Source organism: Pagrus major, chromosome 5, assembly GCF_040436345.1.
Source record: "Pagrus major chromosome 5, Pma_NU_1.0".
In the NCBI taxonomy this organism is placed as follows: Eukaryota; Metazoa; Chordata; class Actinopteri; order Spariformes; family Sparidae; genus Pagrus; species Pagrus major.
This window is the reverse complement of record NC_133219.1, coordinates 7295263-7320549: the sequence shown is the minus strand read 5'-3', so window position 1 is coordinate 7320549 and position 25287 is coordinate 7295263. Positions and strand designations below refer to the sequence as shown.

Sequence of the window (25287 nt, the reverse complement as noted above, 5' to 3'; positions counted from 1 at the left end):
CTTTATTCACTATCATTTTCAGTTTCATTTTGACAATTTAGGCTTCATGTTCGAGCATTTCCAGTCAGACTTTTGCATTTTAACTTCACATTTTTCATTGTCACTTTATATTTTCAGCTTGATTATTCCTTACTCGTGTAGTAAAATAATAATCTTTTGAATTTGTCTCTTTTAATTTTCTGTTTGGACTTGTGATTTATATCTATACTACACTGTTTGTACAAGGATTGAATTTACCAGGCCAACTTGATACTTTGAATTTACAGCTGAAACACTGTAACAGGAAAAACTGATATTGTAAAAAAAACAATGATTACCCCAAATTTAGGTGATCCATCTCGCAAAAAATGAAGCGCTACAATCTGGTCTGATATCTAATTGATATCCATTCGTGAAAATCTAAATGTTGAAATCATGTAAATAATCCTTGTATGCAACTGTAGCTGTAGGGGGTCAAGCAAAAACATGAATTACAGAGTTGGTTTGTCTGTCGAGGTTGGTCATTTGTGAGCAGACGTGATATTAAGGTGTGTTGTGGAGACATGACAGAGAGATGGCTGGTCAGTTCTCTCTCTTCACCATGAACAGATGGTAACTCAGGGTTAGCTCGTGGGTGGGTGCCAACAAGAAAGCCCATGTGTGTGTGACACATAAATCCATTGTTGAAATGGAATGGTTTTGTCCATGGTAATATTTGAAAGCTTAACAAAATACTGTTGTCTGCTTGTTATTTATTTATTTATTAGATGTGAGTAATAACACAAACAGTAGAAAACAGAAATGCTTTGTTGCATTTTATTCACATTTTAAAACAAGTAAAGGCACTTTATGAAACTCCGACTCACGTTTTATAATAATTTATTATATTCTATGGATACAGGTTTTAATGCTAAACCAAAACATACTATAGTAACTCAATAAAATTATTATTAGTACTACTTAGGGCTAGGCAATATTATATCATTATCGTGATATGAGACAATCGTCTATTTTGGATATTGTTATATCGTGATATATATATCAGACAATATAAGTGTGTCTTTTTCTGGTTTTAATGGCTGCATTAGATGCATTATACTTGTTCTAATACTTGACTTTACCCATGTAGTCATTAATCCACATTACTGATTACTCTTTTTGTTAATATTTTGTCAAAGTATTAGTAAACCCTACAAGATTATCATAATATCAATATTGAGGTATTCGTTCAAAACATTGTGATATTTGATTGTGTCCAGGTCTTGCATTAATCAAGTGCTTTTGAGTAGATTCCAAAATCTCAGGATATATGTTATATATGTTGTATATCACAATATGGTCTTAAAAAGTATTGCAATATTAATTTAGGGCCATAATAATGATAAAAACTACATACACTTTATTGACCTTTCACATTTTACATACAGATATAATCAGAAAAAGTTCAAATAGCTTTAATATTATTGTCTCCAAAAGTACAAGTTTTAAATTAAAGTAAAAATGAAGATTTTATTTACCAGCAATTTTGTAAAATGCTATTCAAATTATGTTCTGCATTTTCTTATCATTGAAAAAGTTGGCAGTGAAAGATAATATGAATAGCTAATTTCTGCTCACAGTGTCTCCAGTCTCATTAAAATTAAAAATTAACCCAAATAATGACTGGTTGTCACATTGCTCAGATGCAATGTTGCATTGTGGCTGTTGGTAGGAAATTAACTTGGTTAGTAAATGAGAAACTACTGCTAAATCTAAAGTCCTCACTGCAGGTATCTGCCATGTGGTCGGGTTGTTGTACAGATTACAGCTTTATAGATGTAAATAAAAAAGTATTAAAATGTGTATTGAGATTTGGTTCACAGACAAATCAAATATAAACTGATCCCACTGTTGGTAAACAACTTAACTTATAGATGTACAAACTACTTCCTGTCTGCCTCCTTTTAGCAGAACATTTACCTCACTACTATACATTTTAGTGCATTGAAGTGTGTTTATTTCTATCTATCTCTTTCTTTCCACAGGCTGTGTTGATCTTGAATCACACTGAATGGAGAGCATTGAAGTTCCTCTAAGATGACACGAACACATCCCCCTGATATACTGGCATCGACTCTTTATCAGGACTTTACTCTAAATCCCCTTACTGACCACCCCGTTTCTCTCCACTCCTCCCGGCAGTGCGACTTGAAAATGATTGACAAACCAGAAATCATCAACAAAAGACACTGCCGTAGCTTTGACTTCATTGAGTCACTGGATGACCCACAGACCTTTCCTTCCTCAATGGAGTACCCATACAAGAGGACTGAGCATCAGACATTAAACAAAGATCTAATGTGGACTAATGGACTAGATCAACCTGGGCACCTTCGCTTCTCATCTCCTGATCTGTTCAACACGAGGCAGTTCCAACAGCAAACCACCCAGGATAAAACCAACCATCTTACATGGTCAGACTCTAAAAAGAGAACAAGATCTAAGAGTGCTCCAAGAATCAAGGCCACCCTCACTCCTGTGCCCATCTCAGTGTCTCCTCCAGCAGCCAGGAAGGGGAGGGATGCACCTCAAGCTGCATCTGATACCTTAAGGACTTCGGAAACACATCGAGAATCCTACTTATCGAACAGGGCTTTTGTGAATGATGTGCATCCTATCAAACTGCAGCCTCATTCTCCCCTCTATGTCTCAGACTGTTTTGAGGAGGATAAACCAGAGAAACCAGCCATAACCCCTCATGTCCGGTGCCGTGTTGACATTAAACCGGATGCTTCTGTACTGCAGCACACATCTAGGCAGGTTCCCAATGTACGGACTGATCAACTCTGGCAGAGATACTCCCAGGCCAGTAGCAGTAGAGGTTTGTATGTACCACGACAGATTGTCTCCTCACCAACGCCCACTCCAAGCGAATGCTACAGTGGAGATTTTAGACAAGGATACCACTATACCACCAGCATGTCTCCCATCTCCTACCAGCATGTTGACATGCACAGAATGCCATCACCAACAGCACCATATCTGAGTCAGGAACAAAGAGCCTACTCAAATCCTAACATCCCGACCAAGTTTTTCTACACAGAGGACCCTGTTCGGTATCCGGTCCATCCCTATTCTAGGGCATACTTTCAGGATGATCGGTCCAGTCTAACGAGCCATGGTAGTACAATGACTAGTCAATATGATCCTAGGACTCGATGGGTGCACACCCTTCCTGTCAGGTCGTATTATACAGACCACCTTTCCAACAGAGAGCCAGCAAACTCTGTATATAGTAGGCCTTACTCCACAAGTGAGGCTGGATCCTACTTTTCTCAAACTCCACTCTCTAGATCATACTATGGAGATGGGGACAGCCGGTTCAATCCATACCATATGAATGGCTCAAGATTGTTTTATTCCAAACCGTACAGCTCTCCTGAGGAGCCATACTTTCCAGCAAGGCCATATCATACAGAGGGACGTCGACGCCCTCGAATGTCCCCGGCCTTTTCATATGACTGGTATCGCTCAAGTATATCAGGTTACTCTAACCATTCCTCTCAGCACACACCACCAAGAGTGGGGCAAGATCCCAGTATACCCCCATGGTTTCCTAACAGCTGTGTGGAGACAAATAGACTAGGAGCAGAGGTCAAAAGCCACTCCAAGTCTTGGGACAATATTCTGTACCCACGGCATGACAGAGAGCAATCAGTGCCTCGTGGACGAAGCTATGAGAACCTGTTTTACCAAGCAAGGCAAGGAGCATCCTCTGATGTTACCTCCCAGCCTGTTATACTTAACCTCTCAAGTTCACCAAGGCGCTACGCTGCCCTTTCGCTCTCTGAGAACTCTCTCTCTGACAGGGGCTCAAGCAATCCTTGGAGGAATTCCAAGAGTGGGCACTGGTTTGTAACTCCTGAGATCACTATAACAGACAATGACTTAAATGCAGGCAACAGCAAGCGGCGTGATGTGCACACTGTCAGCTGGGATATGTTGGATGATGAGAAGACGCCATCTCCGAAAGTACTGAATCCAAAGCAGCCATGCAACACACCAGACATAAGCAAAGAGAGGAAACACAACAACTTCTCCCTCCAGCAGAGTCTGGAGCAACTGGACGAACTCTTAGCTGATTTGGTTGTTGATTACAAACCACCAACCAGTAGAAAGTCAAGTGTAGACCTTTTAGACCAGCTGAAACAACTAATCATTGAAGATGATGACAAAGACAGAAGATCTTCTGAAATTCTCGACACACAGCTCCCATCCTCTAAATCCAGCCCTGACACAATCAAAGACCCTGATAGCGGATGTGATGCTTTACAAAGGAGTGCAGAGGAATGTTCTCCAGACCACAGCACAGATGAAGATGACACCATGGCGTGTGCTAACAAGAAGTGCAACCGGATTGAGAGTATGTTCAATGCCTGCTTGTACTTCAAATCGTGCCACAGTTGCTACACCTTTTACTGCTCACGAAACTGTCGCAGGGATGACTGGGAGATCCACAAAGAGACCTGTCTGTACGGTCGTGTCAACAGTGTGTGTCGACACACTCTGAAGTACTGCAGAGAGAATTCTGAGATCCACAAAGCCTTCTCTCGTGTTGCTAAAGCTGGCTACCTCTCAAGAGGGAGAGGCGTTCTCTTTCTGGGTTTTGCTAATCCAGAGACAGCTGACAACTTCCTGCAAGTTGGGCTAGAGAGCCTCCTCATGTCTCCAACATACTTATCTCTCAGAGAGCTGGATGGCTTCAAGGACAACCTAGGCGAATACTGCAAGGAGCTGCAGCATGCAGGTAACGAGTACGACCCCAATGAATGTTTCCTTCTGAATGTATCCGTAGCTGTTGGTGAACTAGTGCCTAACAGACCTTCACCAAGGGTCCAAGCACCAACAGTTCGAAAATATGCAAAGGTGTCCTTGGCCTCCTCAAGCCCTGACAAAAAGGTACTCAAGAAGGATAGTGAAATGGAAACTCTCATCCTCACTCCGCCTCCAGGCACACCAGACATTGACAAAGAGGGGGAGGAGGGAAGAAAAGCCAGAGAGGTGTGCTTTGTCAATATCCAGCGAGAGCTCAGGACCAGAGGAGTCTTCCTTCGTCACGAGTACCCCAAAATCTATAATCAGCTGTGTGAGTTTGTGGAGAGCAACAAAAGGTTCACGCCAACTACCATTTACCCAATAGATAAGAGAACAGGGAAACAGTTCATGTGCATGATCATGGCTGCATCCGAGCCAAGAACACTGGACTGGGTGGGTACACCACATCTCCTGGATGATATTATATAGTATAGCACTAAATAGTAATGATAATGATGTCAGAAACGCTAAATGTACATTCTGTAAATACATGGTGTGGTTTAGCAAATTGAACAATGGTATGGAAACAAGTGTATATATGTGACCAATCTAACTTTCTGTCTCTCTCTTTCTCTTATTTCTCTCTGTTGCCACACACACACACACAAACGCACGCACGCATGCACGCACGCACGCACGCACGCACACACGCATACAGACACACACACACACACACACACACACACACACACACACACACACACACATTATACACACACTTTTAAAGGTTGCCCTATGTTGTTATTGGCTTGTTTTGATCCTGTTGCACTCAAAAGAGTTAATAGCCTGCATGTAGACTAGGCACAAACCCAGTTATCCAGGTGTTTAAGATGTGAACATGTATGATCTGTGCAGTTTCTGCAGAAAATGTGTGAAGCACACATTATTTATGAAGTACACATCTCATTGCCACCACATAATAGTAGGCAAATCCAGGTCTCATTTTGTAACAGTCATCCACTGTTGATTTCTCCAAAAATGTTATATCAGACGTTTATATTATAACTTGTTACAGTGGTTGTAACATTACAACTGTTTATTAGTAATTAAGTATTATTTCCTAGGTATACTGTAGTTCTGTGGGTATTTTTTTATTATTGCTATATTAGTTATTGTTTGATAGACAAAGAAGTACAATCAAACCACCTATATGTTTTCCCACTTCATTAAGAATTTTGGTTGGAACTTATTTCATCTTGTGATAAGACTTGATGTCATTCTCGTATGAATTGCTTTGTTTGAAAGTGGCCTTCAGTCGAAAAAAAAAATGCATTTGACACAAAGCAATGTATAGGTTTAGCTATTTCTAAAGGCTTGACAGCTCTTGACTTAGGTTGTTTGAACTACCATTGTAAATGAACAATTATTTTGCTCAAAGCATGTTATTTATATTCAGGTATTTTAATATGGATATTGCTTATAGTTAAATTTATTATGTTGATGAGATACCATTTGATGCTTAGAAATGTAAGAGGTATATATATTGAATATTAGATAATTTGAACATCACAACCTTGAGACCTTATTGTAACTAATACCACAGTATGTTCTTAAACAATATGCAATAAAAGAGCAACCTTAACATCTATATTGTAAAATTCTATTTTATTATCAATATTGAATAATCCCTTGGAGCCACGAGCTGCAAAGACTTCTTTTGCACTAAAATATAAATTATAAAATGAGAATGTTCCTAACACAGCTGCAGCACTGAACCCAGATATGATAATATGCCTGCTTCGATTGCCATTGTTGACTAATCTAAGGTTGCTCTTTTACTTGATTCTATACAGTATATCTTTGTGCAAGACCTTCCTGAACTTTATATTTTGTGATGTTTATAACCCATATATAAATATATAATAAATGGAATTTAACAAGTGACCTTGTGGCTTTGCCTTCCTCTTTCACTGTACTCATTAGGTATTTGATCAGAGGGGAAAAATAACACAGTTCCCATCAGTCGGAATGAGATAATCCAGTGGTTCCCTAATAGTATGACGCTGCACACTGTGCCCTAAGGCAAGAACAGGTGTGCCTTGGGATTTTGTTACAACCATGGATTAATATTGCAATATACAACTATATAACAAGTAATGAATACGTTTTCAATTTACTAATTCAGTTCTTTGTACATCCATTTTCTTTAAATATAATCCTTTGAATACCTTCCAAGGAACCAAAAATAAATGTATACAGAGTGATTAAATAACACGCTGTAGAGGCTATTAATGAAGACAGGTGTGCATTTAGATTGTGGCTTGCCTTTGCCTTGGGCACAAAAGCATGAAAACCACTGATATACACAATGATTAATGTTTTGTCATATATTCTTTTATGGCACACATGCAGGAGAGTTCAAGCAAGAAAAATAAGAAGAACCAACTCCCTCCCTAAGAGGTAAAAGTGTACATTATATAAGAATCAAACATTTAAAACAGCATTTTTTGGATATTTTTTTTAGTTTGCAGTCAGATAAAAACAGTGATTCCAATAATCATTCAAATGCAGAATATTGAATCAGATAACCTGCACGGATGATAATCAGTCGACCTAGACTTTACAGTATATACATATAACTATATAAGTAGAATTTACATTTACTTATCGATTGATACTAAAGCATATTATTTGTGCCAGGAAATTACTTTATGATGCACATGAAGTACATTTAATATCAGACACTTTAAGACTCAGACTAGTACTATTCGTATGGGTGACTTTCACTTTTAACAATTTAATTTTTCAACATATTTTTACTAAAGTATGACTTTTGGGTATTATTTACAACACTGACTTTAACGGAATTCTCCTAACTGCATGCCTTGGTTCAGGCATTGAGTTTCCAGATTGGCTGATGCCAGCAGATTCTGCCTCTCACTCTCTCTCTCTTTTATTACTATTAGTGTGCTGTAACATGGCTGATTCATGTTACTGTAACAATTTGCTTACCCAAGGATTTACAATACTTCCTCCTGTGTCTTTCCTGTATATCCTTAGGCCACCACCTAGTGGAGCATTGCATGTATTACTATCTGTTTTTAAATATTAATATCCCTTATATCTGCATTCTGCTGTCTTTATAAAAAACAACAACTAATCTTTCAAAGTATCAAAATGAAAAATGTGCTCATTTTTGTCATAGGGTGACGATCAGGTAAATATCCTGCTTTAGTGGTTTTTTAACTAGTGTAGATCTAGATAACAAGAAAGTACACCTCAGTCCAAGTATTTTATTACCTGATAATATATAGATTGATATGATGAACCTGTTAATGTATAGATAAATATGATTATTGTCAGACAGTTGCATGTGAATGCATTATTAACGCGTTTACTGAAACATTGTTTTAAGTCTGTGTTAAAACAACAGGTCACAGCATGAACATACTGTATGTATCAGTTAATTTGAAGTTAATATGAGGCTTCAGCAGACTGAGATTTTTAATTCAAGTGGATATTCCAAAGTTACAGTCTTTTTAGTTTAATATCCCCCTTTGTGTTACTCACAGTGTGTTCTGGCTGAGCTGTGATGGAGGGATAGTAAAACAAAGATCTTTTGGGAATTTTGGACTAAAAAGACTGTAGCTTCTGAAAATAACCACTTGATTTGTCTAACTCATTCTCCTGAATCCTCATATTATGGTTAGATAAACATAAGAATCATTTGTGCTTGGATCAAAGACTGTGGATCCCCAATCACTTAAGGGCATGTGATTGATTCTTTTAATGGCCAGTATGGATAGCAGGAAATATTTCAGCCAGCAAAGTGGATTTCAATGTTCATACAGGCAACTGATGATTAATTTTAGATGGACTTGAAAAAATGATGTGAGCCCATCCTTAACAGCTTGGATGTTTTCCTGTAATGATCTCATCTTGGCACTCTGCAGAAGCTTCATCCAGCAGAGAACAGTGACAGAGGTACAGTGTGTGTGAAATCAAGTTTAGTCAGCTTTACAAAGAACACTTGAAAACATTTTATGATGGCCAAGCACTGCAGGTTTTTAATACACAAACATGAAAACCTAAAATACAGTTAAAGGGTTCGTTATTATAAATTGCCTGTGTGGCTTTGAATGCAGTGATACGTACCAGCATCAGTGTGCCTATTATGTACACAAATACTAGGATAAGATCAAGAGATGAACAGTCTTATGTCCCTGAGCCTGGTGGTGGAGGACCAGATGCTGTGGTACAGTCTGCTGGACGATGGCAGGCGGAGGTGATGGTGGCTGGGGTCACTGGGTTCTTAGTTAATGCTGTTGGACCTCGTCCTGCACCGCTGGGTATAGAGGTCCTCCATCGATGGCTGCTCACTCCTGGTGATTTTGTGAGCAGTTTGCTGTGATACAGCCAATCAGCTACACCTGTAGAGTATTACCTCTTATAGGTAGTGCATTACGATAGATATTTCCTCTCTAACAGAATGAGCTACCATACTTTTAATCCCATTAATAGGGGTTATATGTCTGTGTACAAACACAGTTGTCAGAGATGTAGTTTATCAGGCTACAGTGGGTTGCACCAACTTTTAATGGAGGAAAATATGTATTACTGGGGAAATATTGCCCTCTATGGGTCAACCCTAGCATTGCCATGGGAGGGTTATTTTCCATTGTGTGTCTTGTTTCCTTTACTCATCATGAACTATGCATATATTAACACAGTTTTTCACGAGGAGTAAGATGTGATGTAAGAACTTTTGGAGAAAGCAGTTGAAGATGAAGAGGGACAATAGATGAAGAACAGTGGAGGTGAGTCAGATGTAAGCTCCTCCTTTTTAAAATTGCATTGACTATTTTTGACATTAATATAGCCTATTCCTCAAATCTGTATATTAATACTTTACATACTTTAATGTGAGATATAAGAACACAGATTTACTTATACTTGTACTTTTGTACACATTTGTTAACAATTCCCAACTACATAATTGCCCAATTAGACAGACTAAGAATATTAATCTTCCTTTGTAATAAAAATCCCATGTCATTGTCTACATACAAAAAAGAACTTGCCCTGCTGTCAAAATCATTTGATTAAGAACAATAATGATCACTCTCAGGAGCTGTTGTTCATACTGTGAATATGACTATTACACCAGCATTTTCCCATTCTTATTCTGCACTCATCTTTAATGTGCAATTTTTGAACACTTATATTTAAAAAGTGTATTTGTTAGCTTCTCTGCTGTATTTTACCTCTTGTTATTTTTTTGGGTGTAATTAGTTTTGAATACAGTATAAAGGCTATCAGCCATTGCAGGTTTCACCCTCATTAAGATAAGATAAGATAAGATAAGATGTTCCTTTACTGATCCCCCTTGGGAGAAATTTGCAGGTAACACAGCAGTACAGAGGGAAATAAGTAGCAGCACAAGAGTAAGTCTCAAAAAATAGAGACAATAATAAAGAGATATTGGAAGAATAAAATAACAATTTGAACAAATATATATAATAAAAACTACTAGAATAAAGATAACCATACTATATACAGTAACTGTCCTTGTATGTACATGACGTGTGCAATATATAATAAATGTGCCTGTGCAAATGTGCAATGTGCAGGGTTCCTGAGATAATGAATAACAACAAGAACAAATGGTCGAGTCCTTAGTCATTCATACGTTTTGTATTATCTTCATGTGTTTTGTATTTACATGTGTGAGACAAATAAACACAACAAACAAACAATATAAACCAAATTACTGGAAAATTTGTAGTGAGCATACAAAAAACCCAACACATTTTTGACAGTGATAATGACTTTTGGACTCTTGTGTTCTCAGAGAAATTGAGTTTTAGATATTATCCAGTAAGGTAGGACCTATGCTTGTGAATTAGTTATTTAATTAGTTCTATTTAAAACGGATGAACGATTTGTTTCAAGTCGCATCAAACTCTTTCATTACAGAATTATGTCGAGGCTTTTTCCTCTACCAGTGTGAAGTCCCTTTAACAGTCATTTGCGCATGCGTGTTGCGCAGGTCTCCTCGTGATGACAGCAAATGACAGCACTGTTCGTTCCTGCAGAAGCCAGTGAGAGACGGCTAACCGCCAACAAACAACCCCACTGACTCGAGAAATCTTATGAACAGCTGTGTTTAGAGAAACCGTGGACGACCAGTAGACGCTAATTACATTTGGTAAGTGGCTAAATATACGTTTTGTTGATCTCATTTGGCCATCTAGGAGCTTGCAGCCTAAAGCTAAGCTAACATAGCTAACTAGCTTATCGTTAGCTTACCGTGTTTGACTAGCAAACGTTAGCCGAGTTTAACTTGGTTAACGTAAGCAGGCTTCCTCTTGGTTAGCTTCTTCGCCAGTTTACTGTTTGTTCTCCAAATCAGTGCAAACACAAATCCGTGTTGACTCGTACCAAGCTAGCGCCCGGGTGCTTGAAGTGTGTCGGTTTCCCTCATATCGTTTAGCTAACCTAACGCTGGTTACGTGGTTTATTTGATATTCTCATCTTGTCTGGTGGTAAGTTGATGTAAGACAACTTTGACGTTACCTAGCTAGCGTCAACAGACCTCACCTTAACCCATCCCATCTTAATTTGTCTGGCTAACTATCTGGCTAAATCTAGACCGACCAGTGCTAATGTTACACTATTGAATCAAGGGCACTATAAACGTGCAACTTTTTGTGTCTGATGCGCCCACACCCACCCATGGAGCCTGTGACAGGGATTTCTAAAGTTGTGGTCTGATAACAGAAGCGTTCAGACATTATATATGTAACATTAAGGGCTTGAGGCCGTGGGATATAATGGCATACTGTCATTAACATCATAAATGTTTAAACACGGGATATTACCATTAACCCTTTGTAGCATAGAAGTACATTATCTCTCCACCATGTCATGACCAGGCAACAGATAGTCAATTAAGTTAATCACTAATGTATTTTTATGAAGCTATAATGCTGAACATTTGCTTGTCAGTTATCACATGTGGATTTTAGTTTTTTTCATGTCTTATATCTCCAAATTAAATGTTATTGCATTTTTCTTACCAGGCAGGCCCAGTGAAATTGTGACTAATAGCTGAAATGATGAAAATATTAATTAATTACAACCCAAATATACAGTCATTACATCCCACTATGACAATCACCGTTGCCATAGTGAATTAGTCCTGAATTATCCAAGCCTCATATCCGCTCACCATGAAAGGACAAACATCTTTGCCCGGGGCCAGATGCCACATTACGCTGCAAATCATTCCTTACAATGTCAAAAGTCACTTTCAGTAACTCACTTTATCGTGTGATTATGACTTACTCATAATGTGATCTGTCAACCAGACTTTCTTTCCTCTGGACTGATGACGAAAGATTGCCTGGAAATGGAGTCACTTGACTTGATGGTTTGAAGTGGAATGACTTTTGAAGCGTGACAAACGTATCGTATTTGCTGTGAAACCGGACTCATAGTAGTTCCTCGATTCATTCATTACTTCAAAGTAGGTTCATCATTCCTTGTCAAATGCACAATAGTGAAAGTTTTGCATAGAACCGAGAACAGTGATGGCTGTTTCAGTAGATGCCTATGACAACATTATTCTTCATTAATTGCAATACCACCATCTGTTTCCTCTGTCTAGTGGGGTCTATGATTGATATATTTGAGTTAGAATCACTGCTTCATCATCTTGCCCTGATGTATTGCTTAACTCCTGAGAAACTGTTGTAACTGAAGGAGGTAACTACAAGTTAAAAAGGATATTGGACTGCAGAGCTGGTGGCATGTGTATCTGTGTTTGTGGCATTTGCTTCACTTTGTCTGTAGGATTTTGTTTCTGGTGAAATGTTTGGGCCCTCATATTGCACACTGCAGATTAATTGTTGTCAAAATTCCTTGAAGCCTTTTCACTTATAAGTGTTGATTGAGTGTGTTGGGCAGCAAGACATGGTTCAATCCATGTTCATGGGTCCGTCACAGGGCCTCAACCTAAACCTCTTCCACAGTTGACACGATCATGTCAAACACTTACTGATTGTGGGTAGTTTTCCTCCAGATAGCAGATAAAATGACAACACATACGGTTAACTGGGTTATGTTCCAGTTTAAAGTACATGTGTGACATTTAACTTTCGCACATGACGGACAAGTGGTAAATAGTGTTCCATGTTAATGTTAAAAGCTGTTTATCCATAAAACTTGTAAAACTGTTTTTCTCAACTGAATATGGAGCAGCGACATGAAACAGAACTTGTTGGCTCTTCATGCTGTATTTGGTGTAAAAACATGGACATAGGAAGACTCAAGACTGTAATGTGTGTTCAGTTGTTTCTCTTTTTTTCCTCCACTGCAGCTTCTTGTGTTAGAGGCGGAGGATGATTTGAAACATTCCTTCGGGGGTAGTGGTCGCCTGAAGGTTAGAGAGGTGTGTGGCCAGAAGGTCGCTTATTCCATTCCGAGACCAGCACGATAAATCTGAACGGGGAAAGTGAAAGACTTGTGCTAGCCCGTCCCTCATCTTACCCAAATAACCAACCCTTAGAATCTGACCAAACACTCAAGAGCATCTTTCAGTTATTGACAACATAGAATCAGTGGTACATAATTAATCAGAATATTAAAGAAAATCATGGCCAACGTGCAATATCTAAATGGCAGGAGCTGCAAGTTTGTGATTAAAGTAGAATAACATTTATTACAACCAACTAAATGCAAAAAATAACCATTCTCACTAAAGCCATGACTCGTATCGCAGTATCTTTCAAAATAATCTCTCAAAATAATTATTTTTTTTGGATTATTGTTCAGCCCCAATGTTATGGAAACATTTTAACCTGTACTGGTGATGAAAAACTATAGAGGTTCTGTACCGAGCCCAAATTGTGGGAAAGGTCACTCATAAACCTCACGATATATGATATAAGGGGGGGGGAGTATTTGCTTGCTGAGCAGTGTAAGAAATTATCTGAAAAGGAAGTGTGAAGAGGATGTTGACTCAGGGCCATGAATACCTTTAGTAGAAAGTGAAATCCTTTGAATATCTATCTATAAAAAGAACTTTGTTCCATTGGACGGTGCGTCTCTGACTGTGGATGTGTGTGTTAGATCATGTAGTGGGAGGACAGGGCTGTGTTCCAAACATCTTTACTGTGGTGCTGTGGTATTACACTGTTGTTTTGTGCTTCATATTTTAGAGATAATGTCAAACTTTTAAACATTTAGATTAGATTACTGAAGTGGTTGGACTGGGCGGGGAATTTTAAATCCTCTGTTTGTCTTTGCCCTGCCTCTTGTCTCCTAGGCTGCCTTGTTGTTATAATTATGGTGCTTACACAGATGTTATGGTTGAACTGTTGGTCCTCATGTCTGTCATATGAACAGCATTCACTGGCTGTCCTGCCAAAACTATGATCATTGTCACATAACTCAGAAGGTTTCAGATTATTTCCCTGATGCTGTCTGTTGTTTGGTTTCTCTTCTGCTTTAGAGTTCCTCAGTGTGTTCCATGACTGACTCACCAGGTAGCTTTATGCAGTAGATTGTGTTGGAGTGGATGGGCACAGGGGGGCCATGACAAATGGCAGTTAACCTCTGTGCTAGCCGCTTAATAGCCAAGTTGCTTTTTCACTTCCTTCCAAGTATGTGTGGAATGTGCTTATTCAAGAACATGAGTGTAATGTGTGTAAGTGCACCGTGTGTGTACTTGTCAGCCAGCTACCTGTCCGTTCATCCAGATATAAATTGCAGAAAACTTTAAAAATGTAAGTTTTTACACATTCATTTAAATATCCAGATCTGTTAATCTAGAAAGGTCTTAAATGTAGATCAGTTGACAACAAATGAAAGACCTCACCAAGTGGTTGGTTTTAGTGCAGCCAACTTCTGTAAGTTTTCACGTCATACTGTACACGAGTTTCTGTTCTGTCCTGAGACGCCAAACTCAATTCTATGAGTGACCATACTAGTTCTAGTAAAAAGGACTGATTAAACAAATTCAAACATACTCAGCTGACAAACTTAAGATTCAGAAGGCCAAAACATTTTCTGAGGATTAGCTCACTTGTAGAGAATGGTATATAATTTAAATGATTAGATGATTCATTGGCAATTTCGTGAATTTTTTTTAGTCATTTTAAAGAAAAGAAAATCTCTTTTTAGCCTCTCTAATTCACATATTTGCTGGTTTTCTCAGCCTTCTGTGGGCATAAATATTTTTGGATTTTGGACTGAAAGGAATTTGGCTCAGGGAAAATTGTGCAGACATTTTTCAGTAATTTCTGACATTTTACAATCTAAACAATTCGATTATTCAATAATGAAAATAGTTATAACTTGCAGCCCTACTTATGCTGCCTCCATTCACTTTGACAGCAGGTCAAATGACAGATACATTCTGTGTGTGTGTGTGTGTGTGTGTGTGTGTGTGTGTGTGTGTGTGTGTGTGTGTGTGTGTGTGTGTGTGTGTGTGTGCGCGATAAACTAGTGAAGCACAGCACAGAATTTTTCCAGCTGATACCAATAACTGTGTTTATTGGCAGATTGCAAACCGACTCTAAGGATGCCTACCCCCGCCTACTGTATTGGAGTGTGTAGATGTAGTGTTATTATCGTCTTTATTTATCGTCCATAATTTCACTCATGCTGACAATTTTTAGGCCCTGTATTGGGAAACGTATTTTTAGTCAATTATTTAGTCTTTATGTCAAAATGAATTGAAGATAATACAAGTCAGTGCCATCAAAAATACACATTCATAATTACTTTCATGCTGTGATGTGATGAAACCAACACACTGTAATCGGCGAACGTTTGATATTTATTTTGAGTTTTGACTGAATGCTCAGTTGCTCGTGAGCAGGCGGCCATCATGTTTCTCACGTGATAAGGGGCAGCTGTGCCTTACAAAGAACTTGAAAGACGCTGTGGATATGCATTTTTCTCCACCAACCATAAAATATCATACTGTATGTGTATTTGTATTAGAGTCGTATTTGTTAGTATTTAAACTAGACCTAGAACTTTACAAAAATAATGACAATTAACTATCAGTAATCACTGTTTATTCTTGGTTTGCTCAGGAAATTTAATGTAGAGCCTATCATTATGTGTTTAAATCTGCATAACCAATTAGATTTGTCAGGCATATCAACTCCGACGTTGTGGTTGTCTGTTAGCTTGCGAGCAGTGCCACTGCCTTGCAGTCATTCCCATTCTGCGACAGTTTTCTCCAGTCTACTCTCATTCTCCTCCCGGAGCCATAACTCTACAGCTAAATCTGTGTTTGCTATGTTAGCAACCAGCCACAAAGAGGCTTTTGTGCGAAGGATTCACCACGAAATCATTCAAATTTCATGCCCTCTGCTTGGTTTGTATGTCTTGGCTGTGTATGTTTGGAAAATGGAGAGGGATTTGCATATTCTGCTATGTAGCGTCTCCTGAAGCTTGTGAAAAGGCGTGCTTTGCCTGTTGTCGTCAGGCCAGTGTGTGCAGCACATGGAATGCAAACGACTTCCCCTGCATGACGCGAGCATCATGTGTGAGTTTGTGTTCAGCCAGACCTTTACAGAAAAGGGAACTGTTTCCTGCTTTTCCTGTAAATACATTTACTTGCATGCAAGTTAAATAATAAAAACTGATAATATTAGCTGCCGTTTACTAAAAAAAAAAGAAATTAAGGATGTGGTCAGGTAAGGTAAACTACTGTAAATGTCAACCATTAGTAAGAAATTTACCAATATGTCACAAATAATGGATTTCCATGAACATGGAAAGACAGTAAAATGTATGTCCTTAAAGAACTGCTAAACTGATGATGGCCACTATCACTTATTTACAAATGTTGTGTTGTTACTTTGGCCAGGTCATCATCAAAAAAGCAGGACATTCATGATTTTGTCCATGTTGAGATTAGTAGCTTCATCAATTTTCATTGAAAACTTTTTTTTTTAGCTTTTCAGATAGACATTGTCTAAACTCTGGGGCAAGGTCATTGAAGGCACTGTGGCAGCTGTAGCCGGCGTTCCCGGTAACGTACTTGTATGACAGAGTGCACGGACCGAAGCTTTGTGACTGGCACCTAATTCATGACGAGCGAGCACTTTCCTCCCGCTGCTGCCGTACAGTAGCTTCTTCGAACACATGCTGCAGAAGCAAGCACCTGGCTCCCTCAATTTGTGCTGAATGGCTTCCCATCTCCACCATTTCCTCTATCTATGCCCAGCGCCATCTGTTCTTAACTCCTCTCTCAAGTACGACTGTATCTTCGCCAGGTTTACCAATCTTTGCTAGTTGCAGGGCTATCGCACAGCAATCATGTTTCTTGGCAAGACCCGCCCTATTGGGGCTGATTGGCTAGCACTCGTTGGTTGGCCTCATACCATTGGTAGCTGGAACTACCCCTTTGCTGTGCTGAAGATGATTGGTTAAACACGTCAAAAACAAATCCCATGTGGACTTTCTTTTTTCTATAATAGTCATACCCCGGAAATCCGGCACCACGCCAGAGTAGATTAAGCCCTGGGCAGACCAGCAGCAGCATGGGCGTATTGCTGCCACCCGACAGGGCAGTTGTATAACTCTATTGAATGCTCTCTGTCTTAGAATCTCATGTCCAATTGCTAACTCAACTCAAATTGCCACTGTGGCTTGTGGGTTGATCACATTCAGTGGCCAGTGGCAGGTGCTAATTTCCCACCCTGTCCAGAGCTATAGACTGCTTTTACACCAACTGCTTTCACATGCCGAATCATACTAATATCTGTGACAAGTAAATATATTTATTTGTAAAATTTGTTGGGTTTCCCCTTGAACACAACTGACCTAAGAAACTAACTTTTTTTCTTGCTCATGTGACTTTGGTCTAACATTTGATTAAGGTAGGTTATTTAAGCTTTAATTTACTTTCTGTTCCACATAATCATCTTTTATCTGTTTCCCTTCCATCTTGTCCTGTTTGTCCTTCAGTCATTTAGCTCTCTGCCCGTGTGAGCTGGTGAAGATGGTGAAGCCAGACATCCACACTCTGGCCCACCACCTGAAGCAGGAGCGGCTGTACGTGGCATCGGAGAAGCAGCTGATCCAGAGGCTCAACAGTGATGTGCTGAAGACAGCTGAGAGGCTGTACCGGGCTGCATGGATTTCGAAGCAGCAGAGGATCAATCTAGATCGTCTCATTCTCACCAGGTCAGGCCTAAAATATTGATTGACTCTGGCCTAATATGTCTACCAGCACCTCTAAAACTCACATGAAACCGGTTTGAAAGTTAACATTTCCTGTTATGTGTGCCTGTTATGAACAAATGGCAGAGAGCAGTATTCAGTATGTTGACTGGGAAAAATACTGCTAAAAGCAAATATGTTCCTTAATTTTGGAGTTTGTGGTTCAATAATATTTGTTTTAAATTTGAGGCTGTAGAGTTTAAAAATGTAAATTCTATTTCATGCAGTTCTGGGCTAGAACAAGTGTTAAGATACAAACCCAAGAATACAAATATGAGATTAGGTTTGATGCTGTATAGTGTTCTTGTGTCACTAGTTTGACCAGATGTCCTAAAAGGGACCCTGTAGAGCTGGAGTATCCCTTTGTTCTTTGAGCATGTGATATAATACATTTACTAGAGGAGTGAATCTTCACTGGTGTCACGTTTCGATTCAGTTACGATTCACCTGTCAATGATTCAAATGCACAGTGATCAGCATCTTGATGCATCTCAATGTATCACATCATCAGTATTCTATTTCACTGCACATGGTTACTTTTCATCAACTAATACAAACAGTCAAATAAATCTAAACTCCTTTTTTATTTAGAAAGTAATTTTCAAAAATTAGAGTACAACAGTGTACCATATAGAAATCTGCATCTTTTCAGTACCAGTATCTGTGTGACCCACTTCTGCACATAAACATTAATGAAACAACATAAATCAGGTTTTACCACATAACAGCTCTATGACAGGGCGCTTCCTGAATGTGGCAAACGTGACTCTGTTGCACTCACCTCTCTCAGAGTTGGACTGCAAAGTTGACATCACCTCCTCAGTTCTTGGCTGAATTAGCTGGACTCACTGCATCCTTTATGGTTGCAGACATTACTTTCAAGTGAAAATTACTAACATGGTTAGTAATTGTTGTGAGGCAGATTTTATGCACAGCTTGTCCAGTTCATGCTTCCCAGTAAGTTTATAAAATCTTAAATGTGGCCAGATTTCTGCTTTTGCGCACTCACTTCTGATTTTTGCTTCTTTCTGAAATATTTCCCAGCACAAAGTTTAAAAAAATGTTAGCCTAAAGTGTGCCCTCAATTCACTGCACGGGAGAGATGTTGCGATGTAACTTTACAACATCATTGTCCTGTTGTGACTGGAAAATCAACAGTTGTGTAGGCTGCTAACTCCTCTAGCATGTACTTGCTTGTCTAAAGTTGGATATACACCAGTCAGAACTAGGTTGGATGATTTGTCTTCAACTTCTTAGAAAAAGCTAATATGTACTCTTGTAGACCCACTGTGTTTGTAGGTGGCATGAGATTCAGTCGTCACAGTGAGAAGGAACTACAGTAACTAATGATAGTAGTTGTTGGTCCAAGTGATCGTATATGAAAAATATTAATAATGAAACAACTCTGTTCTACAGTGCGGAGGCCTCTCCAGCCGAATGCTGCCAACATGCTAAAATGCTGGAAGACACACAGTTTGTCGATGGTTACAAGACTCTGGGCTTCCAGGAGACGATCTACGGCGAGTTCTTGGCCAGATTGAGGGACAATCCTAGACTGGTGGCATCCTGTCTGGTGGCAGGAGAGAGGCTGAACCAGGAGCACACCCAGTCGGTCATCCATACAGTCTTCACCTCACTTTATGGCAACTGTATCATGCAGGAGGATGAGAGCTACCTGCTACAGGTCAGGAATCATATCTGGGTCTTGTGTTATTTAATAGCCTCTCTGTTCTCAGCTGTTCTGATCTGGTGCAACTTTCTTTCTTGCCAAATTGCAGGTGTTGCGATACCTGGTAGAGTTTGAGCTGAAGGAGAGTGACAACCCTCGTCGTCTACTGCGACGGGGAACCTGTGCCTTCAGCATCCTTTTCAAGCTCTTCTCTGAGGGCCTGTACTCAGCCAAGCTCTTCCTCACTGCCACCCTCCATGAACCCATTATGCAGCTCCTGGTGGAAGATGAAGATCACCTGGAGACGGACCCTGCCAAGGTGACAGAGCGCCTCACTCCGGCCCAGCAGGAACGCTTTGGAGAGAAGGGTTCTGAGGGCTACAAACAGCGGGTGCAGGCAGCTGTGGAGGCCAACGAAGCCAAGCTGGTAGCTCTGGTCAATAAGTTCATTGGTTATCTGAAGCAGAACACCTACTGCTTTCCCCACAGCCTGCGCTGGATTGTGTCACAGATGTACAAGACTTTGTCATGTGTGGAGCGTCTTGAAGTGGGTGAGGTGCGCACCATGTGTACAGACCTACTGCTGACCTGCTTCATCTGCCCAGCTATCGTTAACCCAGAGCAGTATGGTATCATCTCGGATGCTCCCATCAATGAAGTGGCCCGCTTCAATCTAATGCAGGTCAGTGGCACAGCATGTATTCTTTTCCCACATCGTACCACAGTGTAGATTGATATTGCATACTTTTTGTTACACAGGTTGGGCAGCTTCTGCAGCAGTTGGCCATGGCTGATGATGACGCAGACCCAAGACGGAAGAGCAGTTTGTCGAAATTTGATAAGGTGTGTGAACCATTGCATCGTTTTATTAATTCCAGCCTAAGTGCAACATATTTATCCTTCGAATACATTTAATGTACCTTTCTTCTTCTCTGTCTGTAGAGTTGTGTTGCTGCCTTTCTGGATGTGGTGATTGGAGGAAGAGCAGTCGAGACCCCACCCATGTCCTCAATGAACCTTCTCGAAGGCCTCAGTAGAACTGCGTGCTATATTACACATAATCAGCTGCTTGTGCTGGTAGGCTCTCTTACAGTTCATATCCAAGTGTAACATTAGTACCATTTGAAAGTTTGACTTATGTGTTGCTACCCATAAACAGGATACACTGTTTCTCACAGGATTTTGTAAGACTACGGTGGGTGGACCTCGCACTCGGGGGTCCGGGGGCATGTTCCCCCAGAGGAAAATTCTGCACATTTTTAAGTTAAATGTATCATTCTGGTGCACTTTTAGAGAAAAATTAAAAGGCTATCTCATAAATAACGTGACCATAAATGAGAAATTGTGGGGAATACTACTACGCAGCTCTGGCTATACATTGTTAGCATAAGCCTATAAGCTATAGTTAATAGTCAATATCAGTCCATTGCTTTTAATCTTGTAGCCTATTAGTACTGACTTGTAACTTAACGTTGACTGAGACCAGATAATTGTTGTCTCGTTTTTTGAATTATGAGTGTCCGTGAGTGCGATCTTAAGTATACATTGTCTGGTCTAACGCGTGTACACGAGCCACAGGGTTGTCTTTCTGAGCCGTGGTTCATTCACGCGCTGCCAATTGGCATTTATCAAACGTAATAAATAACGTGAGTTGTATTTCAGTCTCACGTTTTTCAGAGAGACAGAGAGATATAGGCTGTGTACTGCCCAGCTGGGTTAACAAGACAAACAGGCTGGTGAGTGATTGACTACAAGCTACCACATCAACTTAACGTTACTGTTAGAGACCACAAGTTTGACTGACTAAGTACTGAAGATGCAAAACATTCTATTACATTATATATTACATTCTGCTATTATGACAAGTGAAAAACATTTTTGGATCAATGTGAGACTATGGTGCAGCAGAAACGAGTTCCTTGAAACTCCCAGTACTGCTTCAAATTTTCCAATACAGAGGTCATGTATAGGCAGTGGATAAGATAACACACATGTCTACTGTGCACTAGACATCCTTTTTAAAATTCTCAGTATGTTTAGCTTTTTTTTTTAAACTAGGGATGTTGATTCAGGTCTATCTAATTTTTCAGGTACAGTTTGTTGTATTGTTCAGCAAATATCTTAACTGCACAGTGAGTCTCCAGTCAATGTTGTTTTTTGACTTTCTTCTTACCAAATGCTATTGTAACTAGGGATACACAATATATACCAGGCAGATGATGGGAAATATCGTCAAACAGCCGATAAATAAATTAAAGTTGATAAATACAGTTGATAATACAAAGTAAAATTGCTTTCATTGACTTCATAAGCAGTAGTTTGTGGTAAGCAATTTGCCAATAAACACAGAGAAGAAGTAGATGAAGAAAAGAAGAAGTGCAACATGCTGTTGGCGCTCATGACCTCAAAGTGCTGCACCTATGCAGAGCCATGAAGTGTAGACTAGAGAGCATGAAAGATTTTTGCCAGGGTGGATGTTTTTTTACAGTTTCAGAGGAAGAAAACACAATTGCAATTTGCAACACAAGATCAGAAAATCATCCAACTTTGCACTTAGCCTTTCCTACCCTCACATGTGCATATACTACAGGTTATGAACTTCTTTTAAATATACAGAACTGTGAAGCTATTGGTTATCTTATTAGTGTCAGCCATTGGAAGCGGGTAATTATCGGATATCGGTAACGGCTAAAAATGTCCAAATCATCCATACCTACTTATGTTCCTTAACCTGTTGTCACATTACAAAATTGTGCAGTGTTTACATATAAATTACTGGCAGTTCAACCATGATTATTTAGGTCATATTTTAAAAGGGAACAACACAAGTAAAACTGAAACTTTAATGGATGGGTGACAAAAACTCTAAGTGCAACCCACGCAAAGGTGAAAATAGGCTGGATATTCTGCATGAATTCTAGGTGAATCAGTTTAAAACATAGCAAGAATGTGGTAAGAGGAGAGGCTTTAGTATTCATTTACCTCGTGACCTAAGTGTGACTTCAGCGCAGGGTGTGTGTATCAATTCATATGATGTTTGTATCAGGACAAAAGGCGGCTCGAGTGCCTTTTGTTTGTGTATGAAAGCTGTGTGTGGTTTTCTTTTCCTCCATTCATTGTGAAATAACTTTTGTCAGTGAATTCTTAATAAAGCTGTGTGTAATCTCATGTTTTGTACAGGCAACATTTTAGATTCATGTCAAACAAGACTTCAGCATGTACAAACTTGTCATCTCACACCCAGTTTACTTCCAGTCATTGATTCAATGTGATGTTCTGAAGAATAATGTCTTCCTCTTCCGGCACAGGTGGACTTTGTGCGGAGTGTGATGGCAGGGGACCATCTTCGGGAGGAGGAGCACATGGCTCTGGAGACCCTGGTTGCCAACGTGCCCCAGAATCGAACTGTGAAGAGTAACAGTCTGGAGCTCACTCCCTCCAACACTCCCCAGCTCTCCCCAGCTACCACTCCTGCCAACAAGAAGAACAGGCTCCCCATAGGTACCTACCTCGGCGGTCTCTAAGCGTCTGTCTTCCTGCCACTTTGGTTTTTATAGATAGATGTATTGATGCGCTCAAAGTGATGCAACCTCTTGTAAATTCCTAATGTGAGGATCAAAAGGATATTTTGCCTTATAGGAATACCACAATTTGAAACATGAACTAGAAGTAGTAGTGTAATATTTTGTCTAATAAGAAGCAAAATAAACAAGTAGAGTTGAGTGGTGATGGCTAGTGAAAGGCCTGCGTTTCATAGGAAGCTAATGAGCTTCTTCTCAGCTTGTTATGAAGATAATTAGCATGGCCTGGATTGAGGCTCAATTACAGAAATGACAACCAATTAAATTACCAAATATAAATGAACTCATTTTAATTGGAATGGATGGAAAAGATGCATAGACTACCTTCATTAGCATTCTCGAGACAAATGATGCTGTAGTAACACCCCCGTAATTAGAAATGAACCACTTGTGCTTGCTGCTCTGAAATATGACGTTTATACACACAATCTTGACTTGACTTGAAAAACTTTCAATTCTGAGATGTGCTCTGTATTCTTTCTCCAACTCCCTACCTTGTCCTTCTCCTTTCCTTCCGTGCTGCCAATGAATGACCAGGACAACACTTAGCCGCTATAACATCCTGGGACCCCACATCCACCACTCTGTCTGCGCACATTCCATTAGTAACCCCTTTTGGTGGGTAGACTGTCGGTGGTGTTAGAGCTGGAGAGAAACTAACTCATGTATCTGTCTCACCCCAGTTGCGTGTTAGTTGACACTCATCTAGTCCATGCTCCTAGCTGCACAGTAACCTCCCTGCCTCGCCACTTCTACGCAACACTGCTGTTGTCCATGTGCTCTCACCATGCTTGCTTTGCCTTGCACAGTGCTTTGGCTAATTATTAGAGCTGAGATGTTTTTCCACTCATTTCGTTCTCTTAAGTTTTCCCCTTTTTGCTTCCTCATTCAGCGGATTATGGCTTTTCATTACCAGGTAGAGTGAGGAAAAATCTGTATTCCACTTTTTTCCCTTCTGGTCTGTTTCTTAGTCTCTTAGTTGTGGTCAAAGTAAATGAGAAATTAGTACAATAGACCATATTCACACAGCAGCCATTTTCCCTTGATGTCATACTCGGGTGGGAGCAAATGCTCAAATGTCTTGTTGCTGTTCCAGGTAAGAAATTGTATTAATGTAGATAATCTGATAATCTCGTTATCATTTCAACATTTCTGTTTGATCATCAACTGAAAAGACGATGAATAGTAAAAATCCTAAGGGACAGGGACGGCTGTATGGGTGAATGTGACAAGTGTTGTAAAGTCCATTTACCTCAACCATATTTCAACTAATCAACAACAACTTCAGCTAGTTTGAGCAATTCCAGGCATAAATAAATGTGTCAGATATGTGCATTTACATTTTACAAATAATTTATGCCTTTCCTATCGTATAATGTAACTTTCAACAGTAGTGTTGGCTAGGACGTGGTTTAATGCTAACATTAGCTAATGGGCTTCAAATATGTTGTTTAACTTTGAAATATCAATGTCCTTCCAAATTTTTACCATCCATTGTCTTTCAGCTGCTAATCAATCAGGAAGTGGGAAACTGATATTTTGTCAGATTTCTTAAGTTTATTAGACTTTCCACCCTGAGTGTGACATAAGAGGAAAATGGCTGCCGTGTGAGGGTGACTCTGTGATAGTCTAGTTATGTTCTTAATAGCACATATGGCATCTACTCATCTCTGTGAGAGCAGGGGCAGAACTAATAATAGTGTCAATATCAAGGAGTTTGAGTGATTTTATTGGCTCTTTATTTGACGTAATGGGTTTCAGTTTCCGATTCTCAACTGAGGTATGTGTCACAATTAAAGAGCTTGTGGTAGAACCAGCATCCTTTTTGTGGTCTTCAAATTGTTAATTCTTTGTAATGCTATGGAAGCATTGCATATAAAAAAACCTGTATCAAAAAGGAAACAGGATGAGTGCAATGTGGTCAGCTGTCTTGTTTATATTGTTAAGAGGACTGGAGCAGTCAGTGCCAGGCAGTGTCCAGACTTAGTTTTTTGTTTTAATTTTCTTGATATATCCAGT

The 25287-nt window shown here is 39.6% G+C and overlaps 2 protein-coding genes across 4 annotated transcripts in view; both read left to right on the top strand.

Annotated features, from left to right (window-relative positions):
• The first annotated feature begins 2055 nt into the window (after positions 1–2055).
• unm_hu7912 (un-named hu7912) lies at positions 2056–5262 on the top strand. The gene has a single exon (XM_073465346.1). It carries the CDS (start codon positions 2056–2058, stop codon positions 5260–5262), a length of 3207 nt encoding a protein of 1068 aa, XP_073321447.1.
• A 5592-nt stretch (positions 5263–10854) lies between these two features.
• Positions 10855–25287, top strand: part of gapvd1 (GTPase activating protein and VPS9 domains 1) — a 34468-nt gene continuing 20035 nt past the window's right edge. For 2 of the 3 annotated variants that reach the window (XM_073465970.1, XM_073465969.1), the window contains exons 1-7: positions 10855–10981; positions 17764–17982; positions 19435–19702; positions 19797–20369; positions 20447–20530; positions 20630–20764; positions 22996–23188. In XM_073465970.1, coding sequence (XP_073322071.1) covers positions 17798–17982; positions 19435–19702; positions 19797–20369; positions 20447–20530; positions 20630–20764; positions 22996–23188 — 1438 coding nt within the window. In that variant the 5' untranslated portion in view covers positions 10855–10981; positions 17764–17797. Of the gene's footprint in view, positions 10982–17763; positions 17983–19434; positions 19703–19796; positions 20370–20446; positions 20531–20629; positions 20765–22995; positions 23189–23805; positions 23887–25287 lie in introns of all 3 variants that reach the window. The other variant, XM_073465968.1, reaches the window with a different exon arrangement.